Raw genomic sequence first — 19882 nt, 5'->3', positions numbered from 1 at the left:
ATGGACTTAGACATTGGTAGCAGTAGTAAAACAAGTAGGATAATGGTGAGAAATAATGAGACAGCAAGGCAGCAGGCTCCATCTTAGAGGGAGGTGGCAAAAAGCCTCCAGGGATGGGATGTAAATAACTAACTTTGTCTTAGTATGTGTTTCAAGGTGAACTTTCATTCCTTATTATTCCTTATTCAAGCAGCAGGCTCATCACTAGTTACATGTGGTTTCTGAGGGGGAAGATTTGGTTTTAGGTTTATGATTAGAATAAGATTATAGATATATTTGAGACGGTTAGAGCAGCTGCAGAATACCTTACAATCTTATGTACCAGTGAGTTAAGTCTGTAAAATGTCAAATATATATATTTTGAAATCTAAAACTGTTAAATCTACTTGGGTACATTTGTTTTTTCCTTACACAAAGGATTAGAAATTAAACTTTCCCGAGAAACTGAGATCTGGTTGAACTTGAACGCTACCTAAAAGTAAAGGTTATAGAGACTAAGAAATGATAGTAAGTCAATGTAATGTCCTCTGAAGACATGAAAGCACATTTCTCGTAAGATGGAAGTTTCAGGGGAGCATCGATTACTGCAGCAAAGCTTGGGCATTACTCTCTGAGCTCTCACCTTTTACCACTTTAGCCTTATCATTCGAAAAACACAAAGGCTTGGCCTTTTCATCTTTGTCGTCTGAGTTGAGTCTTAGCTGTGACAACACAGACTTCTCGCTCCCTAAGCCGCGCTGCTTTGTCTTTTATCAGCAAAGGAAGCTCAGAGGACAGATCTCGGGAGACATTCAGTTCCAGAGGGAGAGACAACAACACAATGCTACAGAATGTTGAGTCAATATGCATAAAAGAACTCCTTGTCCACCTCTCACTGTTTGACATTACTGGTATTAGACCGGATGTTCCCCTGATGAGTCACTGTGTGTTTAATACATTGTGTGATGGTCTTTAGTTGAAAGAAATGAAGTGAAACGGAGTGCACAGCTGTCCTGCTGCGTCTGTGAGCTAAATCCACCTGTCAGCATCTCAGGCATGGAGATTCACTATGAAAAAATGTACATGTGTCCACTCATTTCTCACTCAGTCTTTTAAGCTGTACAAAGAAGATGCAGTTGTTTGTTTGACCTCACCTCCTTCCTCCACACACATTTTATACCTTTTCTCAGCATGTACATAATCACATACAAACTAACCCCAGTGAAGAAATTTTGTTTAGTTATGCAAGGATTGAGTGTGCTGATAACCAGGTGGTTATGATGAATAATTAAAATTTGACTATGTTTCATTCCTGTCGTGTGTTTATGTATTGCTGGTAATGCTGGAGTCGATCTGCTAATGCATCTCATATTGCTTGTCCACCATTCCAGCAAATAAAATTTAAAAAGGTTTTGTTGTATTAATCACTATCTGGAGATTGATAAGAAGATGGACAAATAGAAATGCTGAAATCAGATGAAACAAACAAAAAAAAAAACATGGTGTTATGCATGCTTGGTTTATTTTTGCCTTGCAAAAGTCCAACTTCCTATTTTGTCTCAGAAAAGGGTTAAGTATGGAACATTAGCCAACATCGGTGAATATTCAGGATCATACAACTCAAGGAAACACTTGAAATGTCAGGAATGAAGTTGTGCAGCTGGATACAAGAACTAATGCAAGTATAACGTATTCTAAGTTGAATTTATTTGATTAATTATTTAAATTCCCCCTGTGTTTAATAAAGTATTTTTATAATTTTGCAGAATAAGCATATATTATAAGGACCAATGCTCTTTAATCATTCACTAAAGCAGCAGAAAGAAAACTGATTAAAGCATTCTTGAATTATTGCCCTGACAATGGAGAGTCTCCCCAGCACTCCAGGAATGTGTATCTACTTTCACTTAATTTCATCATCCATCTACAACGTGGGTCCATTTAAGAATCAAATATTTTCTTATTACTTGTGGGAAGTCTCTCTCACTCTCTCCCTCTCTCACACACACAGAGCGAGTTGCTGTGTGTCCTCTTGCTTTCAAGGTTAAACTGGAGTTCCTGTGATGCTCACAACGCATTTGCATCAAACCACAAGCCAACAGCTGCCAATTAACACACAGCCTCTCTGTTAATACACACGTGTCACTGCCACTTAGAGAGTCAGAAGATCTCTCTCTCGTAGCAGGCAAAATACTGCAGCATGCAAACACTCATGAAAACATGATTTAGGTGCAGGGTAGACATAACGGACTGGCTAATTGTTTTCAACAGGAGCAGTGAGCCGTGGTTGACTCAGTGAGCTCTGAAACACATCTCTTAACACTCATCAAATGCCAAAACTGTACTACAGGTAGCTGCAGATAAAGAGTGGTCAAGCTTTCATGCATGGGTACATATGTATTCAAACTATTCTAAAATTTAAAACAATGCAAGTGTTATAACACTCTTTCGTGTGCACTTGAAGTCATCCACCTTAAAAAGCTTCAACGTTTTGCTGAGAATAATCTGTGCACTGTCAGACACACAGTTCAGAAGCTTTGGATGAGAATACCGCAGGGTGGAACTGTGGGAAAATAAAGATAACTCTGCTCTATTACACACATGCCACACAAATACATGCACAGCATAATCCCAATATAACCTTCAGACAACAACAGTGAATAACCAGTAGACATGTTAATGACAATTTATTAATGAAGGCAGCCACTAGATGGCATCATCCTTCCTTTCATTTCCAATTTTCATTCTCATTTGTCAGCCCAATCTGATAAAGAAAACCCCACGCACTCTAAATACTAAACTAATAACAGACCACTAACATTAATTTGCTTCACTTAAAAAATTAAGGAAAAAAATATTTGTTATGAAGTCATTAGCTGCTCTCCTTGACCCTTTAATAGCTGAGAGTGATTGAGTCCATGCTTGTTTTTGTTTATTTTTTTTAAGTCCTGCATAGCTTTAAACAGACATGTAATTTCTGTCTCTAGATATCGAAAACCAACAGACACAAACCCCAAAATTCTTGAAGCTGTATTTGCAGTTAAAGGTGAACATGCAAACTACTGATCCATGTGGGGACGATGTTTCTTCCACTTTCTAATTATAGACTACTTTGACGTTTGTGGTTTTAATCTGCCAAAATGTTTAAAAGTCTTAGGGGTATGAACACTTTTATAAGGTTTTGAAAATGCAACACATTCACCCTGAGGTTTTCTCTGCCAAATCTTTCTCAAGCCTCACATCATCTTGCAGAATGTGACTGTGGCGGGTTTCAGAGAGACTACAGTTTATCTACTGACCAATCAATCAGTGGCACTCAGCTTGTGGGAGGTCTGCTGTATTCGACAAGACTCGAGTCAGACAGTCAATACAATGACCTTCATCCAAACAAAAGATTAGCCGAATCTGATAGGCACACTAGGCATTCTGGCAGACTCAAAGAAAAACAAGTGGATCCAAAGAATAAATCAAAGCTACTAACAGCTTTTTTTTCCTGTCTGTAAATGAAAGTGAGGTTTAACAATCTTCATCAGATATGTCAATGTAATGTAAAATATTTTGTGTTTTAGAATTTAAAAAATTATCATTCTTATTACTTATGGTAAAACTGTCTCAATCTTGGATAGTTATTTAGCAGGTTATTTCAGTCTGGGTCACACCAAAACCAAAGATGATTGAAGATGATTTGGGTAGGAAAACCTTAGAATTATGCATTTTAAAGTCTATTCATGCTAAGTTACTAAATACAAGCGGAAAAAAGTAAATATGTTGTTACAATAAAACTTGCAGAAGAATAAAAATATAATTGAAAAGTTAATTTAGTTCAGTACTTCCACTCAAAATGTGAAATTCATCAATGCAGAATAATTTTAGACAGTAAATTTGGATGGATAAAGCCTACAGCTAATGAAAGCCTGGAAACTAATTCATCAGAAAAATTATGGTTCTCAAAGTCTGGAGAAAGGAAGGAAAACGAGGGACACCAGACCCATCGATACAGATGAGTTGAAAGTCACTATTAAAGTCTCCTGGACTTCCTTAATATCTCAGCAGAGGCACAGGATGAACACTTTGATGCTGAGGTACAACGTTGCACTTATAAAAGCTAAATCCATCTACATATTAGGTGCATATACTCAGTAGGCCAACATTTCTTTATCAAAGAATTACAAAATGACATTTTCTAATAAACAATTTTTGGGCGGTTTCATTACCTGCAAGCTATAATAACCAGACTTAACAAAATTTCTAACAATTTGTGTAATAAAAGTTACACTTTTTGAGTTGAATTATTCAAATAAATTCCCTTTCCAATGATAATCAAATTGCTGCCCCTGGATACCATAACAAACATCCATAAACAACTGCAGAACGCAGTTTAAGTAAAGTTTAAAGTCATAAAACAGTATGAATGGACAAACAACTTTGAATTATGCAACCAAACCTGTAGTTTGGCAGTGTGCCATAAAGAACAGACAAGAAATAAAATTAGGATTCTTCAGCAAACTCGTTGAGGTGAACTGAGATTGAAGATCAAAGTCACTGATTACTTCTTCTTCTTGCCTTTCTTGCCTTGCTTAGCGGATGGAGTGGATGGAGGTGGCATCTCAGCCTCCTCCTGAGCTGGTTTCTCTTCTTGCTCCTTTATCAACGTTAGCATGCGGTTGCAAAATTCTTTGTAATCCTCAGATAATTTCTCACTAGTCTCCTACACACAAAATGGCAGCAGAGAGAAACAAGTGATAGGAAGATGTCAAACCAGTGACAAATGTAGCTCATTATTGTTTTTGCTTTTTTTAAAACAATTACAGACAACACTTGTATTTGTTTCACTGACCAGCACTTTCTCATACATCTCGTAGTGACGCTTCTTTAGCTCATATTGTTCAATCATGTGCTGCCTGTAGCGCTCCATCATGCTTTCACGGACCAACCGGTAGCTGTGGATGTTTTCATATTGCTTCTTCTCCCTGGCCTCCTCTCCCTGTGAATCCAATAGCTCTGGAACATCTTTCTGGCGTCTGCATCCAAGCACAAAGCCTTGTTTAAAACATTTCAAGCACGTATGTCTGCATCACAATTTACAGTCATGTTAACGTTTCACATCTTTCAGAGATGTCTCCTTTCAGAATGAACACTCATGAGTAAGTAGCACATTTTGGATCAAGTTTAATCATAAACAGTGCACGGCAAAACCTTTTCTAATGTAACATTGTCCAACTCCAGAGGCTGAGTCCTTCATGTCAGAGGTCTGTCCAAAAAAGCGAAAATTGTACAAATGTTTTCTCTACATCACGTGTCAAACTCAAGGCCCAGGAACCAAAGCCAGCACGCCTTGAGTTTTCATGTGGCTCTGTAGACGCAATTGAGGCTGTGCACTTTATTCCCAAGTAGTATGGACATCAAGTCACTATTTCGTATTTTGGCATATCAAAAATTATTTTATATGCATCTAATCCTGGAATCATGAAACATCAAAATATGTGTTGCTTTTGCTTTGTATAGTGCATGCTATTTGGATCAAGATTGTGTACTTTTCAGTGTTTAAAAAGACTGAAGTTATTATTATTATTATTTGCTACATAATTAAAGATCATCTGACCAGCTGTGAATAATGACTCTATGAGTCTATGAGAAATGAGCATTCACCATGCAAAGGTCAGTGCATTTTCATTAGCGCAGGCACAGTGTCTGGATAGTGGGTCATTGTTGCCATATTTAAGTGTCATTTGGCTAATTTTGGTTGCATCAGCATGTGATGGATATGTCTTGTATAACATCTCAAAGTTCAGGTGTCATTAAACGAAACAAAAGCCAGTTTTAGCAGGACTGAAATGATTATCGAAGTGTATACTGTGTTTTTAATTTTGTGCAGAGCAACTGAAAGGGTAAACAATAACACTTCTATTTGTAATTTAGAGTTGTACTTCAGACATGTACAGCTGAATCACCCAGCAAGAAAACTAAGTAGCAAAGCAAGGGAAGAGGGACAGGCGGTCTTCTATTGGTAACCAAATATGTGGATGAGTTACATTGGCATATTTATAGATCCTTATTTACAGAATCTGGAAAAGGTGTTGAATTATATATCCATCTGTGAATAAGAAGTGACAAAGAACATTAATATGAAAGGGACAGATTGAAGATTTGAAAGAGGGAAAAAATAGGTGCAAATTACCTAAATATACAGACATCTGTGGTTGACAGCTTTTCTGTCACAATAGTGTGTTCATAGAGGAAAAAATTACAGGTAGGATCTCAGGAGCTACACTGTGAATTTCAAAGATTTACTAAGGACAAAGCTTGCAGGTAGACACAGGCAGGGCAGCAGAAAAGAAAAAGAAGAGACGTTAAATACACAGGAAATGTGTTTAGTGACATGGAAACCAGTTATAATCAGGGAGATGCCGAACAGCTGAGGAAGATGCTGAGCAGGGAACTGAGGGAAGGTGGCGCTAAAACACAGACTGGACACAGAGGAATCAGAATCAAAACACAAGGGGGAAAAAACCCAACACACACAGAAACATGCACACCAACAAACCATGACATCTATGATTTAATGGCTGACTTACAGCTGTGAAAATTTAGGAAACCCCATCAAAGTTATGGAGGTAAATATAAAAAAAATACTTGTTAGAAAAAAGTTAGAACACAATACTCACTAGTAGCTGGCTACATAAAACAATCATGTCTTTTTAAATATAGAAATGTTGGCCTCCTAAAATTAGTAGGACAAGACTGTATAGCATAAGTAATACATGGACGGCTTTGGGACTGCATTTTACTTAATTTAATTTACTTTGAATTGTTCAAATTACTAAAATAACTGAATGTTTTGATGCATCCTAATATATTCACATCAAATTTATTGAGCACTCTATAAATGTTTTTCACCATGCAAATGGCTATTTTTACCTGAGGGGAGGAGAATGTCAGCACAGGCTAATGAACAACAGCCTTCTTTGTTACGGTGTGAGAAATTGTGTAAGTCTGAATAAGTATAACACAGCGTCCTGTTCCACAAATATGTAAGACTAGTGCACTGCTGGTTTCAACCGGTGCCTCTGACAGACCAATGCTTTGGATCCTTATTTTTTCTAAAATTGCTGGATAAGGTGTTTGCAGTCATCCATGCCTGGCCATAATAACACACCTGATCACACATACTTGCAAGTGTCACAAGAGGATAAGAAAGGTGACGGAAAAAGGGCACATCTCTTTGGAGCAACGGACTCGTTGGGGCTCGGAAATAGCTTTCTAATTAACAGACCCAAATATTATCTAATTTGTCCTGTAGAGGGATGGACAATGGGAGAGGAGAAGAGAGGGATTAAAAAAAGGTACGTGGGAGATCCAGTGGGAACTCAGGTGAAGACTTTACTCTTAAAAATACTGACTATGACTAACGGCAATATTAATCTAATTTAAGGTGTTATTTAAAGGTTGAGACTAACCACACAGTTGTAAATATGGAGAAACAGCAAAGCTAGGACCAAGCTGTGTGAATAGCCACCACTCTTTAGTTGATTCATAAACAATTATTCAAAACTTGCCCTCTAGACAGGATGCACTGCCCTTTCAAGATGTGGAAAAGTCAAGGGACATCTTTCTTCACTGCACTAATAAGAGCTAAGTTCACTTAAGGGAAATTACTCCAAAAGTTTTTCGGGTAGCTTTTAAGCCGCTCTGTGGTTACAAAAATGCATGTTTCTACAATGCATTATGTAACCTGAAACATCGATGTCTAAACACAATGTATCCCTCTATAAAATTAAGTCTTAGTACACCTGCAACTGCAAGTAGAAACAGTATGAGCAGCAATCTAGAAGCAAAAGCAACGAAAGCAGACCTGAACAAATGACTGAACTTTGTGTACAGATCTGGCAAGGCTGGGGTGATAATTTCACTGCTGGATGGAGCGGGCTGGGTAACTTGATCAGAGGTCGGTGAAGCTGCAAAGAATGAAATGATTGTATTTAAAAGGACAAAAGACAAAATAGATGATTTTAAGTCTTTGTAGAATAATTCCATGGCCCTTGCTTTGAGGTGAAGTATGATCAGATTCCAGTTGCTTAACTTGGTTGAGGAACTGGAGGCGGGAATGAGAAGCCTACAACAACAGAACAACATTGTCTCTATAGAATTCCATATGTATGAGCAAATAATGCATCAAAACGTATTTCCATTCGTGGTAAGGATTAGATTATCACTGGATTTGAAATCTCTCTCTGGTTTATCTGGGCTACCTTTTCAAAACGCCCTGGGTCAGTCATTTCCCAGGCTTTTTTCATGGATTTAATCTGATCAACTCTCTCCGTATCTCTCTTTACTTCAACACTCTCTGGGCTGGTATGGTCAGTGGCAACACGCAGTGTGTAATTTGGCTTAGTCAGGTCCAGGTTCTGTGCAGAGATCCACACACAAACAAGATAACAAAGATCATGCTCATCTCAACAAGCACACGCTGAATGTCATTGTTCTGCTATTTATGATGCTTTTTTAAATTAGAAATTCATTCTAGTTATGATATATTACTAATAATTAAGCTGGAAAAGTTATACTTGCCAGACACCCTTCTTCTACCTCACAGATTTAAAATGAATAAATATGATCTGCCATACAATGTGTCTGTTTTGTTGGTTTACTGTCTTCTGTCACTGTAATTTTGTGATACATTACCGATTCTTGCTTGGAAACATTTATGGAGACACTAGTCTTTCCTCTGTGCCTGTCAGTATCACTTTTTCGGCTTGCTTTTGGTGCTTCAATCTTGGTACCATTCTGGCTTGATGTGCTGACTCTAGACGGAGACTTAATATCTCCAGGCTTGAACACTGAATGTTAAAGATAGTAGGAAAGCATTTATTATTTTGCCCGATGTCATTTGAACATTCGCTTAAGTACAAACAGCTCAAGAAAATGCTTCAGGACTGTAGAAAATAGAAATAATTTACAACATGCTGGACTGGTTTGCAAACCCTTTTAATTCAGTGTTAAACTGTTACCACTACATTTTAAAAATTTTACTTGATGTTTTTCAATGAGATATTCTAAGATGGAAAGAAGCAGCAGCATTTAAAAAGAAGTCAATTCTTTTTCCAAAGAAAAATTGATTTTCAACCTTATTTAAAGAAGTAAAAGAGACTGACTAAGTGTGGCAAGAGGTGCATGTGTTGTACAATCACATGTATGCTAGATGGCACTGTTGCACTTCAAAAGCTAAAACTAATAGACTAAGTTTCAATGCAGTGAATCCTACTATTTTATCATCATTTAGCTAACTTCTTGCCATTCTCTCTGAAGCACTTTGATAAATTCTCCTATGGCTGTAGAAATTTGCTGCTCTTATTGTATCTAAATATATGTGCGTTGTTGCAAAAATAAATATAACTTTGGGTTTGTTAAAACATTGGTTTTAGCTAAACTTATGTTTTCATGGTGTTTTAATGGAAAAATAAAGAATACATAGTTGACACATAATATTGTGCATGTGCCAAACACAGTGCAGTGTTTTAATTGCATCATGTTAGGTAACTTGTAAATTAGGCTTAAAAGCTTTTGCATGGCATGCACTACATGTGTATTTGCGTAGTGTGATGGGAGCATGATCAAGGGCACAGTTCCACCACTGAGACAGAGTTAAACTGGGTGAAATTAATCCAGTCTTCTGCTTTGATATTTCCCTGGGCACCAGGGGGCAAGAGCCAACTTCATTTGACATCCCATTGACCCATTTCTACAAAATTATCTGAAGAACACAGGAGGTTTTTGAGGACTGACCCCTTCATAGACATACGAACAAACTCAGTGACAAAATGCTGAACATTCTTGATAGGATGGATTATAGTGATATTGTGTCAAATCATTTAGCCATTTAAATCAAAGAACAAAGAAATTGTGATGACACATTATAAGTTGGGTTGATATTATTTTTGGGGTAGTATTAATTTCTTACATATAACAATAAAAAATATTTTATGATATATTACAAGGGACATAATATTGCAATATGCTATCATATTTTGCATATTTTGAGACGATAAGCTGAGTTGAGAACAGGTAGTACATCCCACTCTTTGTACAAATAATAAAATATACACATTTTAGTGTTGTCCATAAGCATATTTTTACCTTCCATGACTCACTGGAAACAAATGTATTTATTTGATCTAATTTAACATCTATCCATTGTCTAAATGGGTGACATCAGATGTCAGTTGAAATCAGATGTCTACACAGACTTTAGGAAATTACTATCTTTTTCACCTTACATTTTACCTGATGTTTATTCAGTCAAAACTTGCCAAGTTTTATGTTAGTAAGTTTATGAAACTTCTCCTGTTTGTTAATGCATTAAGGGACAGAGACCATAAATACATATTCAGGGAAAAATGGTGGATACTTGCATATCATGGTGTAACAAAACAGCCTACAAACCTAATGCAGTTATGCCTGATCTGGGAGGAAGTGTAAGCAAAGATTTTAGCAAATTGTGTAAACCATGTGGAACAAAACAGAAAATTTCTGACCTAAGTCAAACAATTTAAAGGCAATTACACTAAAATCAAACAAAATTTATGTAAATTTATAACTTTAAAGAAAGGGATATTTTTTTCTATATTTACCAAGAAGGCATATTTATTGTAGAATAATTTCTAACGTACCTAAAATTTTTTATCCTTTTATTAAGTGTATGTGAACATCTCATTCCAACTGGAAATGGAAGCAAATTTGTCAATAGTAACAAACGCAGTCAGAATTAAATGACAGCAAATTGGCCTTTTTCTACAGGCAATCATACATACTCTTCTCATGCTGATCTGTTTCACAGCAACACAGCTACACTCGATGCATTTTCTTCAAACCGTTCAAAGGATTATATAAAATTTAAACCAATTTCTTTTTTTTTTTCCAACTGATCTGATCTAATGGTTAAAATTAGAAACCCAGATCCAAGAAACCAAGATTGCTTCAACAGTCAATAATAAACAGGCTAAGCAGATATCTCTTTGATTTGCTGTGGTTCATCTGGTTTGCGTTAGACTTGTAATTACAGGCTTCTGACCATTGGAGGCCTGGAAATGCCTAAGCTCTAACACTGCTTCTTGAGTATCAATAACACTTCAAAACAAAGAATAAGATGTACAAAAGCAATGATGATGAGAAAATAAAAAACAACAAACAGAAAAAAACATTTAGAACCTGAGGCCTAAATGCTGCAAAGCCTATTATAGGCTTACATGTATCAGGGGGCTACATGAGTCACGTGGAATGCATACTAAAAGCTGCAAGTTCAGATCAAGATTCACTTGAGTGACTTGCTGTTCTAGCTATCCTAGGGGCTGTTGAGAATAGCTGTTTGGTGTGGCATCTACATAGTTTTTATATAGTATATACCTCTGATTTCATTCTTCTTCATTTCTTGTAGCATATGGACAAAGTCCTGCTGGGTTTCATCTAAATGCCAGCTCTTACAGAGCATCTCTGCTTGCACCACATACTTATGATCCTGGGAAACACAAATAAGCAAAGATTCACATAAAAATATAGCATTGCAATATATAAACAAAGAAATTCACACAGTACAAAAAAGATGCATAGATATACGCAGCATATCCACATTTTGACTAAAGCACATAGGGAGCAAAAACAAAGACCTGGTTAGTTAACATTAAATCATGAGTGTGAAAGAAAAAAAAAAAACATTTCAGAACTTAAGAGAAACACTCACATTTTTTTTTCTTTCTCCAATGGAGGGGAGAAAATTTCTCTATTTGTACAGGTATGCACTTTTAGAAAAAGTGCGCTAATACTTTTGACAGTATAGTGTATGTGTGGGTGAATATAAATCAATATGTGTGAGCATGCTTACAAATCAGTATGCAGGAAGAAAAACTGATATGGACAGGAAGAAACTAACTAGGTGAGAGGGACAAGCATAGAACGTCTTTGTACCGGGATGGCGTCAGAGGGCTGGGCTGATTTTTCAACTGCAGCTTCTGCGCTTTGTCGCCTTCCCTTCTTGGTTTCTGTTAACACAAAATTTACATCGGTTTATATCTTAAGTAAAAAATGATGAAGCACAATCATTAACCATAACAACATACTCATTCAACAAGTGTGGGTCTCCAGGATGACAGAATTTTTTTTTTTTTAAGGTGCGGCTACACACAAAGTTAGTTGGTTTGCAATTGTGACATAATTAATTTTAATTGGTGTCTGACTGAATAAAGATGTCTGACTTAAAAGAAGAGTGAACTGTAACTGTAACAATAATTGTTCTTATTGAAGATCTGAAACACAAACTCTATTTGTTTAAAAAAAATTCATTAAAATCTTAAATGTTGATGTTTTTTCTATTATCTTTGGATTTTTGTTTATTCTGAGCAACAAAAACAGAAAACAGATTGCTCATTCTTTAAAAATGTTAGCATTAAAATCTTCAGAAAAAAAGAAAAACACTAAATACTTGTTTAATTGGTAACTATGTTACCTTCAGTTGTTATAAAAATTATATATTTCAAATATAACCCAAAGGAAATTTGACTTTGTAATTTAACACCTTGGAATTGGGCCTCTGTCTCTTTAAGAAAGGACTGCTCTTTAACAGTCCGCCTTAAGGAAGTCATCACAACATTGTTAATCTATTAATCTTTTAGTAACGTTTTTAACAGCGTTGCTCTAAGAAGTAGTTAATACAAGGGTGGGCAACTCCAGGCCTCGAGGGGCGGTCTCCTGCAACCTTTAGATGTATCTCTACTTCAACACACCTGAGCCAAATAATGAGGTCATTAGCAGGACTCTGGAGAACTTGACTGCACTTAGGAGATGAGTCAGCTGCTGGATTCAAGTGTGTTGGACCAGGGAGACAACTAAGAGTTGCAGGACACCGGCCCTTGAGGACCAGGATTGCCCACCCCTGAGCTAATATAATGAGCTCAGCAAGTGTGCAGTTCCACCAGGCATTTGCTAATTGCTGCTGGCTAGTCTGAAGGAGCTGAGTGGAAGAGTCACAGGGGAGGACTGCTCTAAGGGGCGGAAACTTCGAAGTTTGGAACCTGCAGCTCTGAGGAGGAGCTTCGTCCTAGGTTCCCCCAAGCGTTTTACACAGCTGAATGGTTGCCACGGGAGATTAAAGGATTTCTCAAACATGCATTAAAGAATCAATGCAGCACTCCAGGCATGCTTTTGATGAGGGAATATCCCTATAACACTATAACATGCTGTGAAGCTAAAAGAAAAAGTTTATTTTACATAATACTGCTCTTTTAAACACATATACAACTTCCACCCTGATGTTTGCTATTTTCCTTGGTCTTCATGAAGATGTTTATTTGCTAATGTGGGCTTTATTAGATGTATGAGTGTATAAAAATACATCTCACACTATGCTTTTCCGTCAATTTCATGTCCATCACTTTAGGATGTTTAAATCTCAAATGAAACTCAGTGATGTCTTTACACTTTCAAAAAGACACTAAAAGCATATAAATATTTTTATGAGGCATTTAACTTTCTGCCACATGAAGAACTTAAAATAATAATTTTTTCTCATAATACAAAAGATCTGAACAGAAAGAACTTAACTTACCTGGCTGTTGACCCTTGTTTGCCTTGAAGAAGAATATAGGTAGTACAACAAAGCCCCTCCCAGTGATGCCAGCCATCTCCTCCTCCTTGTCCAGAACAGACAAATGTATCAAAACATTTGGGTCAGAAGTTTCAAACTGAATTGTGCCCATAGCATCTGCCATCACCTGGACACTGTAACTGAAAGAAATTTTCAGAAAATCATAGTTATTTTTTAGTCTCAGAGGAGTATTACCGTTAGCCTGTCCATACTTTCTTAAGCTGTTAGTTTAGCATAATTTGTCTTCTCACCGACAAATGAGATTTTTGTCGCTTGGAATGTAATAATCTTGGAATTGCTTCACTGAGAAGGCACTGACAGGAACTTCACGGCTCAATTTTGGAAGTGGCTCTTTTAAACCGATCAACCGCATCCTCCATTTGCTATCACTAACAGCTAATCCAGGTTTTACCACCTCTGCAACAAACGTATAACCAAGCTGCAAAGCAAAATCAGAAAAGAATATTAAGAATGTAAATATAACAAAAGATTGTATGGTGCTTTGAGAAGAAACGTAGAACAAATTTTTGTATCTACAAACCTTATTGGGTTTATAAACATGGGGCACCACTTTGATCATCTCGATTTCCTCTCCCGTGTCATTGTTAACAACATGCAGACAACAGTTAGGAACTGGAGAGAAGATGATCGGTACCAGCTGCATCTCCTTTGGAACAATGAATATTTCTCTATATAAAAAACAAAAATGAAGTGGTCAGCTAGAGATACAACGTCTGCTGTTGAGTAATCACAAGACAAAATTTAGAGATGCAACAAGAAATTGCCTTGCCACCAGAATCAGCCAATATTTTAGCTTGACTTGACACTGATAGGTGATTGATTGATCTTTTTGTGTATCAGGCTTGGTGGTACCAGGTCTGGCTGACAACACCCATTGGTATGGACACTTTGAAGAGTGGCAGGGATTAAATAACACCAATATATTGGTTTATTTAGGAAGTGAAAAATTATCTGCTAAAATTACAGTTTTAGCAGATAACATGAAGCCTACCAAAACGTTTGACTGTATTGTTGTTGTGGTGGCTTGTCAGAGTGACTTTGAATAACCAAACATATAAGACCTACGAAAGGTTGAAAGGAAACTGTTTAATTTCCAAACCTAGCCTTTAAAATATTATTGTTCTCTAACCTGAAGACCAAAGCCCAGGACTGGTTTGTGTCCTGGAAAGAGACGGAGTAATCAGCGAAGGTGATTCTTGACGATTCATCCTCCAGACAGGAGTACAGTTCTTCTCCCTCCTCTAAATTATCAATAATGTATCTGGACAGGGAAGACAGAAATCAGAACATACTTAAAAACTCAAAGAAATTTTCTGCAAAGGTTAAACACAATTTCTAAAATTTATTCTCAGAACAAATAAACATTTACACTTTAGCAGAAAGTGAATGAAGGCTACTAAGGATAGCACAGGAACAAAAAGCTACTCTGGAGAGGAGGAGATGCTGTTTTGTTGCCTCTCAGCATGGAGTAGATGCTTCTGTCAGCTAAGACAAGCACATGCTTAAAGGTTGACAACAGCCAAAAAATGCTCCCTCTGTCCTCCATACACACTGACTGAGCTTTCAGTGTCCATGCACATATATACTTCCTCAGGCAGCAGGTCATTCGACAGACGCTGCAAGCTGATTGGTACGGGGTGAGTATAAACAGCAGATGGTACCACTGGGAAAAGATGGAACACAATGTGGAAAATACTCCCTGCATGGCCCCCACAGGCTGCCACAACCAGGAGAGGGAGCAAACTCTGGGTATACAGTAGATTAGACTCAAAGTATATGATCACACAATCTGCACAATATTCACAAAAAACTAAAGCTGGAATGATGTTACATTTTCTCTAATGTTGGTATTTGTCTCCAAATGTTTACAGAAACAAAAGTCAAGCGTTGATGCATATCTCAGTAAATTGAAGTATACGTTTTGATGAAACTAGTTTAAAAGTGTATTTAAAAATTACAATCTTCAAGCAGATATTAAACATTCTTTTCAGTACCCCAACAGTTTTGTATTATTTTTATTAGTCAGAAGTAATTTAATCTTCCAGGAAATAAAATAATTATGTTTTCCCAAGCTATAAGCAGAAAGTCATCATAATTAACAGAAATAGAGGCTTGAAAACATCCATCTGTTTGAAATCAATTAATGTTATATTTACCTATAGAATTTACTTAAATAAATAAACTTGTCAATTTAATTAGATGTACCTGTATCATTGTATCTCTATTCCTCATAACAGTTTCACATTATAAAAATCTATCTTTTATTTACCGTAGCAACAAGGCAGAATATTTTGCTGCATCTGCTTCAATCTTCTGCCACATATCTGAAAGGATCTTGGAAACACGGAGGTTTTCTTTTTTTCCTGAATGACATAAGAGGACACAAAAAAAAAACAACAAGTAAGAAAAACAGCCACTATTAAGGCTGAAAGACATTGGATGCTTATGTAAAACACAAACCATTGTTATTAACGAGCTAGTTCAGAGAGGGCCACATAAATTGGAAATCAGATTCACTTTGCCAGTCGGTGGGTTTTTCTATTTTCCTTTCTTTTAGTCCCTTTAGAAAGATTCTTATTTCTTTTTATTTAGCTAAATTCGGTATTTAAATTCAGCATTAAATAAGCCAAAGTCTCAAAATCTTATTGAATAAATATGATATGACGCAGTCCAGCATTTATTGAAACTGTTCATTGGGATAGATGGGGGTCAAGAAAATGGCGAACAAATCTTCAAAGACCACTTTTGGCAACAACATAACAACCATTAGATTAAATTTAAATTTAGTTTGTTGTTCTGGTAACCGAATGTCTACTGTTAGGTGAAGTGGAGGATCTATGACAAGATTTTTACACCTCTGTAAAGATCAAGTTAAGTTTTTCCCAATACCATGCCTCATACTGCGTTTTATCCAAGACCCCAATGTTATTTCGTTGCCCCCTTATATGGCCACATTTTCAAATTAAATGTGGTAATGTGCAATGCCTGGGTTTTTGGGGATAAGCTGCTTCAAATAAAAAAGAGAAATGGAGAGAAAATATGCTAACATGAAAGAGGTAGGGAAAACCAAAGCATGACAGTCCGGTTTCATACTGATCAAGCAGCTAAGCCTTAGCTGTGGTCAATGGTATATGACTCCCTTCAACTTTTTCTGGCAGTGCTGGCGGATTCTATAACAGTGTAAGTATTCTAGAAGTTTTGAAGACTCCAACTACATGTCAACTTTTTCTTTTTTAAGTGATGCTACTATACTTTTTAAGTGATGCTACTGACACATATACCTGGAGTTGCCAAAACTAGCCTTAGGCGACTGAAATAAAAACAAATGTCACCTTCAGAATATCGTCAGAGGCATCGAACATCATATTTTGTTTTCTACTTCTTTTTATAAAAGGATTGCACATGCATAAAGTCTGAAACAAGTAGCTTTGATTGTAACATATGTTAATTGGGATCAAACTGCACTGAATGTGACTATGATTGCACTTTTGCAATGAACTGGGTTGATATTAACTGATTTTTATTTGATGGCACTGTGGCCCAATGTGTACAGTAGTCAACTTGAAATCTGAAATTTGTTGGTTGGACAGTTTCCTTCTGCCTCATCCTATTGGGAGCAATAGTGGAGAAGCGGAACCTTTGTTTGGGGGGGGGGGCGTTGCTTCTGGGTTGGTTTTGGGGTGGAGTTCCAGTTTGCCTCAAATGCAATCTGGATGCTAAAGGCAGCGCTTCGATCGTCATTGCTGACTTCTATTTTATTATCCTTCAGGTCAGTACTTGGTGAAGACATACCAAGGCTGCTCTGTAAGATGTGTTCCTCTTATTTGACTAGTAGATAGCACTGTGTTATGGTTTCTGTGCACCCTTTTACCAGTAGTTGCCAGTTTTATCGGGCAAAAGTAAAGCTGGAATTATACCAGCCCATGCTGGGAAAGTCCCGCGAGGGAAGGTGATAGTAGGCCATGATATCTTACTGGTCGTTGACTTGTAATGTAGCTCAGAGCATGAGTAAAGTGAGTCCAGGCAAGGTTAAAGGTAGAGAAACTATTCTTTGTTCATAAAGTGTGTGAATTGAGGCTAAACTTGAAATAATGCTAAGTTAAATTATATATTTGTTTTGTAAATCTTGTGAATCTATTTTTAACAGTTGATTTATCCTGTTTGGTACACTGTACCTTGGTTGTCTTCCTCTAAATTGAAGGATGGAAATTTGAAAAGGGTCATGTGTGAAGTCAATTATTACCTGTGAAAAAGTAAACCAGGTCTGCAAGACAACATTAATGCTGTACATTGTAAAAGTTTTGTTTGTTAACAAATAAAGAAAAACACAATCTGGATGACAAAGGCAGCGCTTTGGTTGTTCTTGCTGACTTCTTTTTCATTATCCTTCAGATTGTGCTCAGTGTTACAGCAGTCCAGACACTCAGGACCTGTGGCAATGACATTTAACCTCAGCGTGGCAACTGATCTATGTATTAATGTATGAACATGTAAGAGCAACTAGCTAAATGTTTTTCTCTATTTCCTCATTTACAGAGCTCTTTGTCTTGGTCTATTGGTAAGAATGGAGGTCCTGCATTATTGGGTCTTCTGCTTCACAGCTCAGTTTAATAAATCAGGCAAATTTTAACAGTGAGTGAAACCGTAAGTTACTCTCTATTAAATGTATGTTTCTCATATACTGATATGTACCTTTGCCAGGTTTTGAGGCTTTAAGTGCCGCTCGGACCAAATACCCTTTTAACCGAGCTTGCAGAATTGTGACTGCCTGGATTTCTTTGTCTGTTGGCTCCCTGTCTTCCCATACTTCAGGGACCTTTGTATTTGCTAGAAACAGGACAAAGAGAGAAATAAACCCACATGTTAAGATGATAGAAAATAAAAAATAAAAAGTTCAAATGCTATATTCTAAAATGGTTTCCATCAAGCAGTTCTGGATTTAGGAGTAAATGCACAGATTATAGCACATATAACAGGTGTTGCAAATATAAGCTGCAAGACAGCATGCCATAATTGTGAATTACAAACATATGCAAATGTATACATTTTATTTTTCAACATAAAAATGAGACCTACGGGTAGAAGGTGATACTTCTATGTCTGGGGCCCAAATTGAGGGGTCGGCAGTAAGGGCTTGAAGTGCAAAGTGCTCCTGTGATGTCAGCTTTCTGCCCTGGGCCTCACGAAACATGTGGCACACTGCCAAGTTAAACAGCTTTGTTTCCGGCAAACAAAAAACACAAAGTAACAAATACATACATGAATGTGTGAAAATAAAATGACTTTGCAGGATTATAGTTATGCAAAGTCATAATCCTGCAAAGTCAGTTGCAAGATTATGACTGCAACTGGACTACAATAACAATTACTTTGCATGCTTGCTAAAAGTTAAACATAGTAATTATTATTAATTAAAGATGACTTGTTACTGCTATTTTTACATACAAACTCTTGTGTATATGTAAAATAAACTCACAACAGGTTCTCTGCTAGGGCTATTAGATCTTTACCAACTTATAACTTTTACAAAATAATTTTTGACACACCGTCAAATAGTCTTTCTCCAATATATAAAAAATACCCTTATGGGTGATTTAGTAAAGCACATTAAAGCCTTACCATAAGGTTTTTAGGTGGCAGAACTTGGATATAACAAGCTAACAATAGAGAGAGATATCATATATAGTAGATAATTATGTGAATATCAGTACAAAAATGTTCATAGACCAAAATTACACTTGTTTATAATAGCTGTAACAGTCAAAGTCACATCACCACTTCTTTTTGTACAGTTCAGGTGTTGAGCCCAGCACTTTTAGCAAGTTTCTCTGCACCATCCTTACTTATGTGCTGCACAATAAGATCATTATTGATTGGCATTGATCTCATGTCGCATTATGATCACAAGTTACCTTTTGGTGTTTTCTTGTCCCAGTTTTGGAAAAGACACTTTGGGGGAAATAAGTCTTTTCCAGGTTCTGTTTGAGTGACGGGAGCTTCTGTTCATCAGAAAAGGAAGCAACCACGTGGGATAAGGCTTTGAATATGGCCCAAGCCTGCTCAGTGAAGCGAACACTTTCCTGTTAAGGCAGGACGATAGCATATGTTTTTATTTTCTGCTGCCAGTTAAACAAAACTAAACTAAATCAAAATTGATGCAACTGTAGCAGAAAAAAAGAAGTTTAAACTAAACGGTGCTGGCAAACAGGAAAAAAAAAATATGCAAATGAGAGACTAATTTAAAACATG

The 19882-nt window shown here is 36.8% G+C and overlaps 1 protein-coding gene across 5 annotated transcripts in view; it reads right to left on the bottom strand.

Moving 5' to 3' along the window:
- Positions 1–1479: 1479 nt before the first annotated feature.
- The window catches only part of adgb (androglobin), a 41647-nt gene continuing 23244 nt past the window's right edge, over positions 1480–19882 (bottom strand). For 3 of the 5 annotated variants that reach the window (XM_044107200.1, XM_044107202.1, XM_044107201.1), the window contains 16 exons: positions 19546–19713; positions 18710–18848; positions 18326–18460; positions 15903–15996; positions 14763–14894; positions 14154–14301; positions 13864–14051; positions 13574–13752; positions 11938–12011; positions 11380–11491; positions 8662–8816; positions 8229–8384; positions 8023–8092; positions 7832–7934; positions 4817–5000; positions 1480–4687 (listed from right to left, as the gene is read on the bottom strand). In XM_044107200.1, the coding sequence (XP_043963135.1) occupies positions 4526–4687; positions 4817–5000; positions 7832–7934; positions 8023–8092; positions 8229–8384; positions 8662–8816; positions 11380–11491; positions 11938–12011; positions 13574–13752; positions 13864–14051; positions 14154–14301; positions 14763–14894; positions 15903–15996; positions 18326–18460; positions 18710–18848; positions 19546–19713 (2199 nt within the window). In that variant the 3' untranslated portion in view covers positions 1480–4525. Of the gene's footprint in view, positions 4688–4816; positions 5001–7831; positions 7935–8022; positions 8093–8228; positions 8385–8661; positions 8817–11379; positions 11492–11937; positions 12012–13573; positions 13753–13863; positions 14052–14153; positions 14302–14762; positions 14895–15902; positions 15997–18325; positions 18461–18709; positions 18849–19545; positions 19714–19882 lie in introns of those variants that run through there. The other 2 variants (XM_044107203.1, XM_044107204.1) reach the window with 2 other exon arrangements.

The sequence above is a fragment of the Gambusia affinis genome, linkage group LG22, assembly GCF_019740435.1.
Source record: "Gambusia affinis linkage group LG22, SWU_Gaff_1.0, whole genome shotgun sequence".
Classification (NCBI taxonomy): domain Eukaryota; kingdom Metazoa; phylum Chordata; class Actinopteri; order Cyprinodontiformes; family Poeciliidae; genus Gambusia; species Gambusia affinis.
Note: the sequence above shows the minus strand (reverse complement) of the source record. Positions and strands in the feature narration are given on the sequence as shown.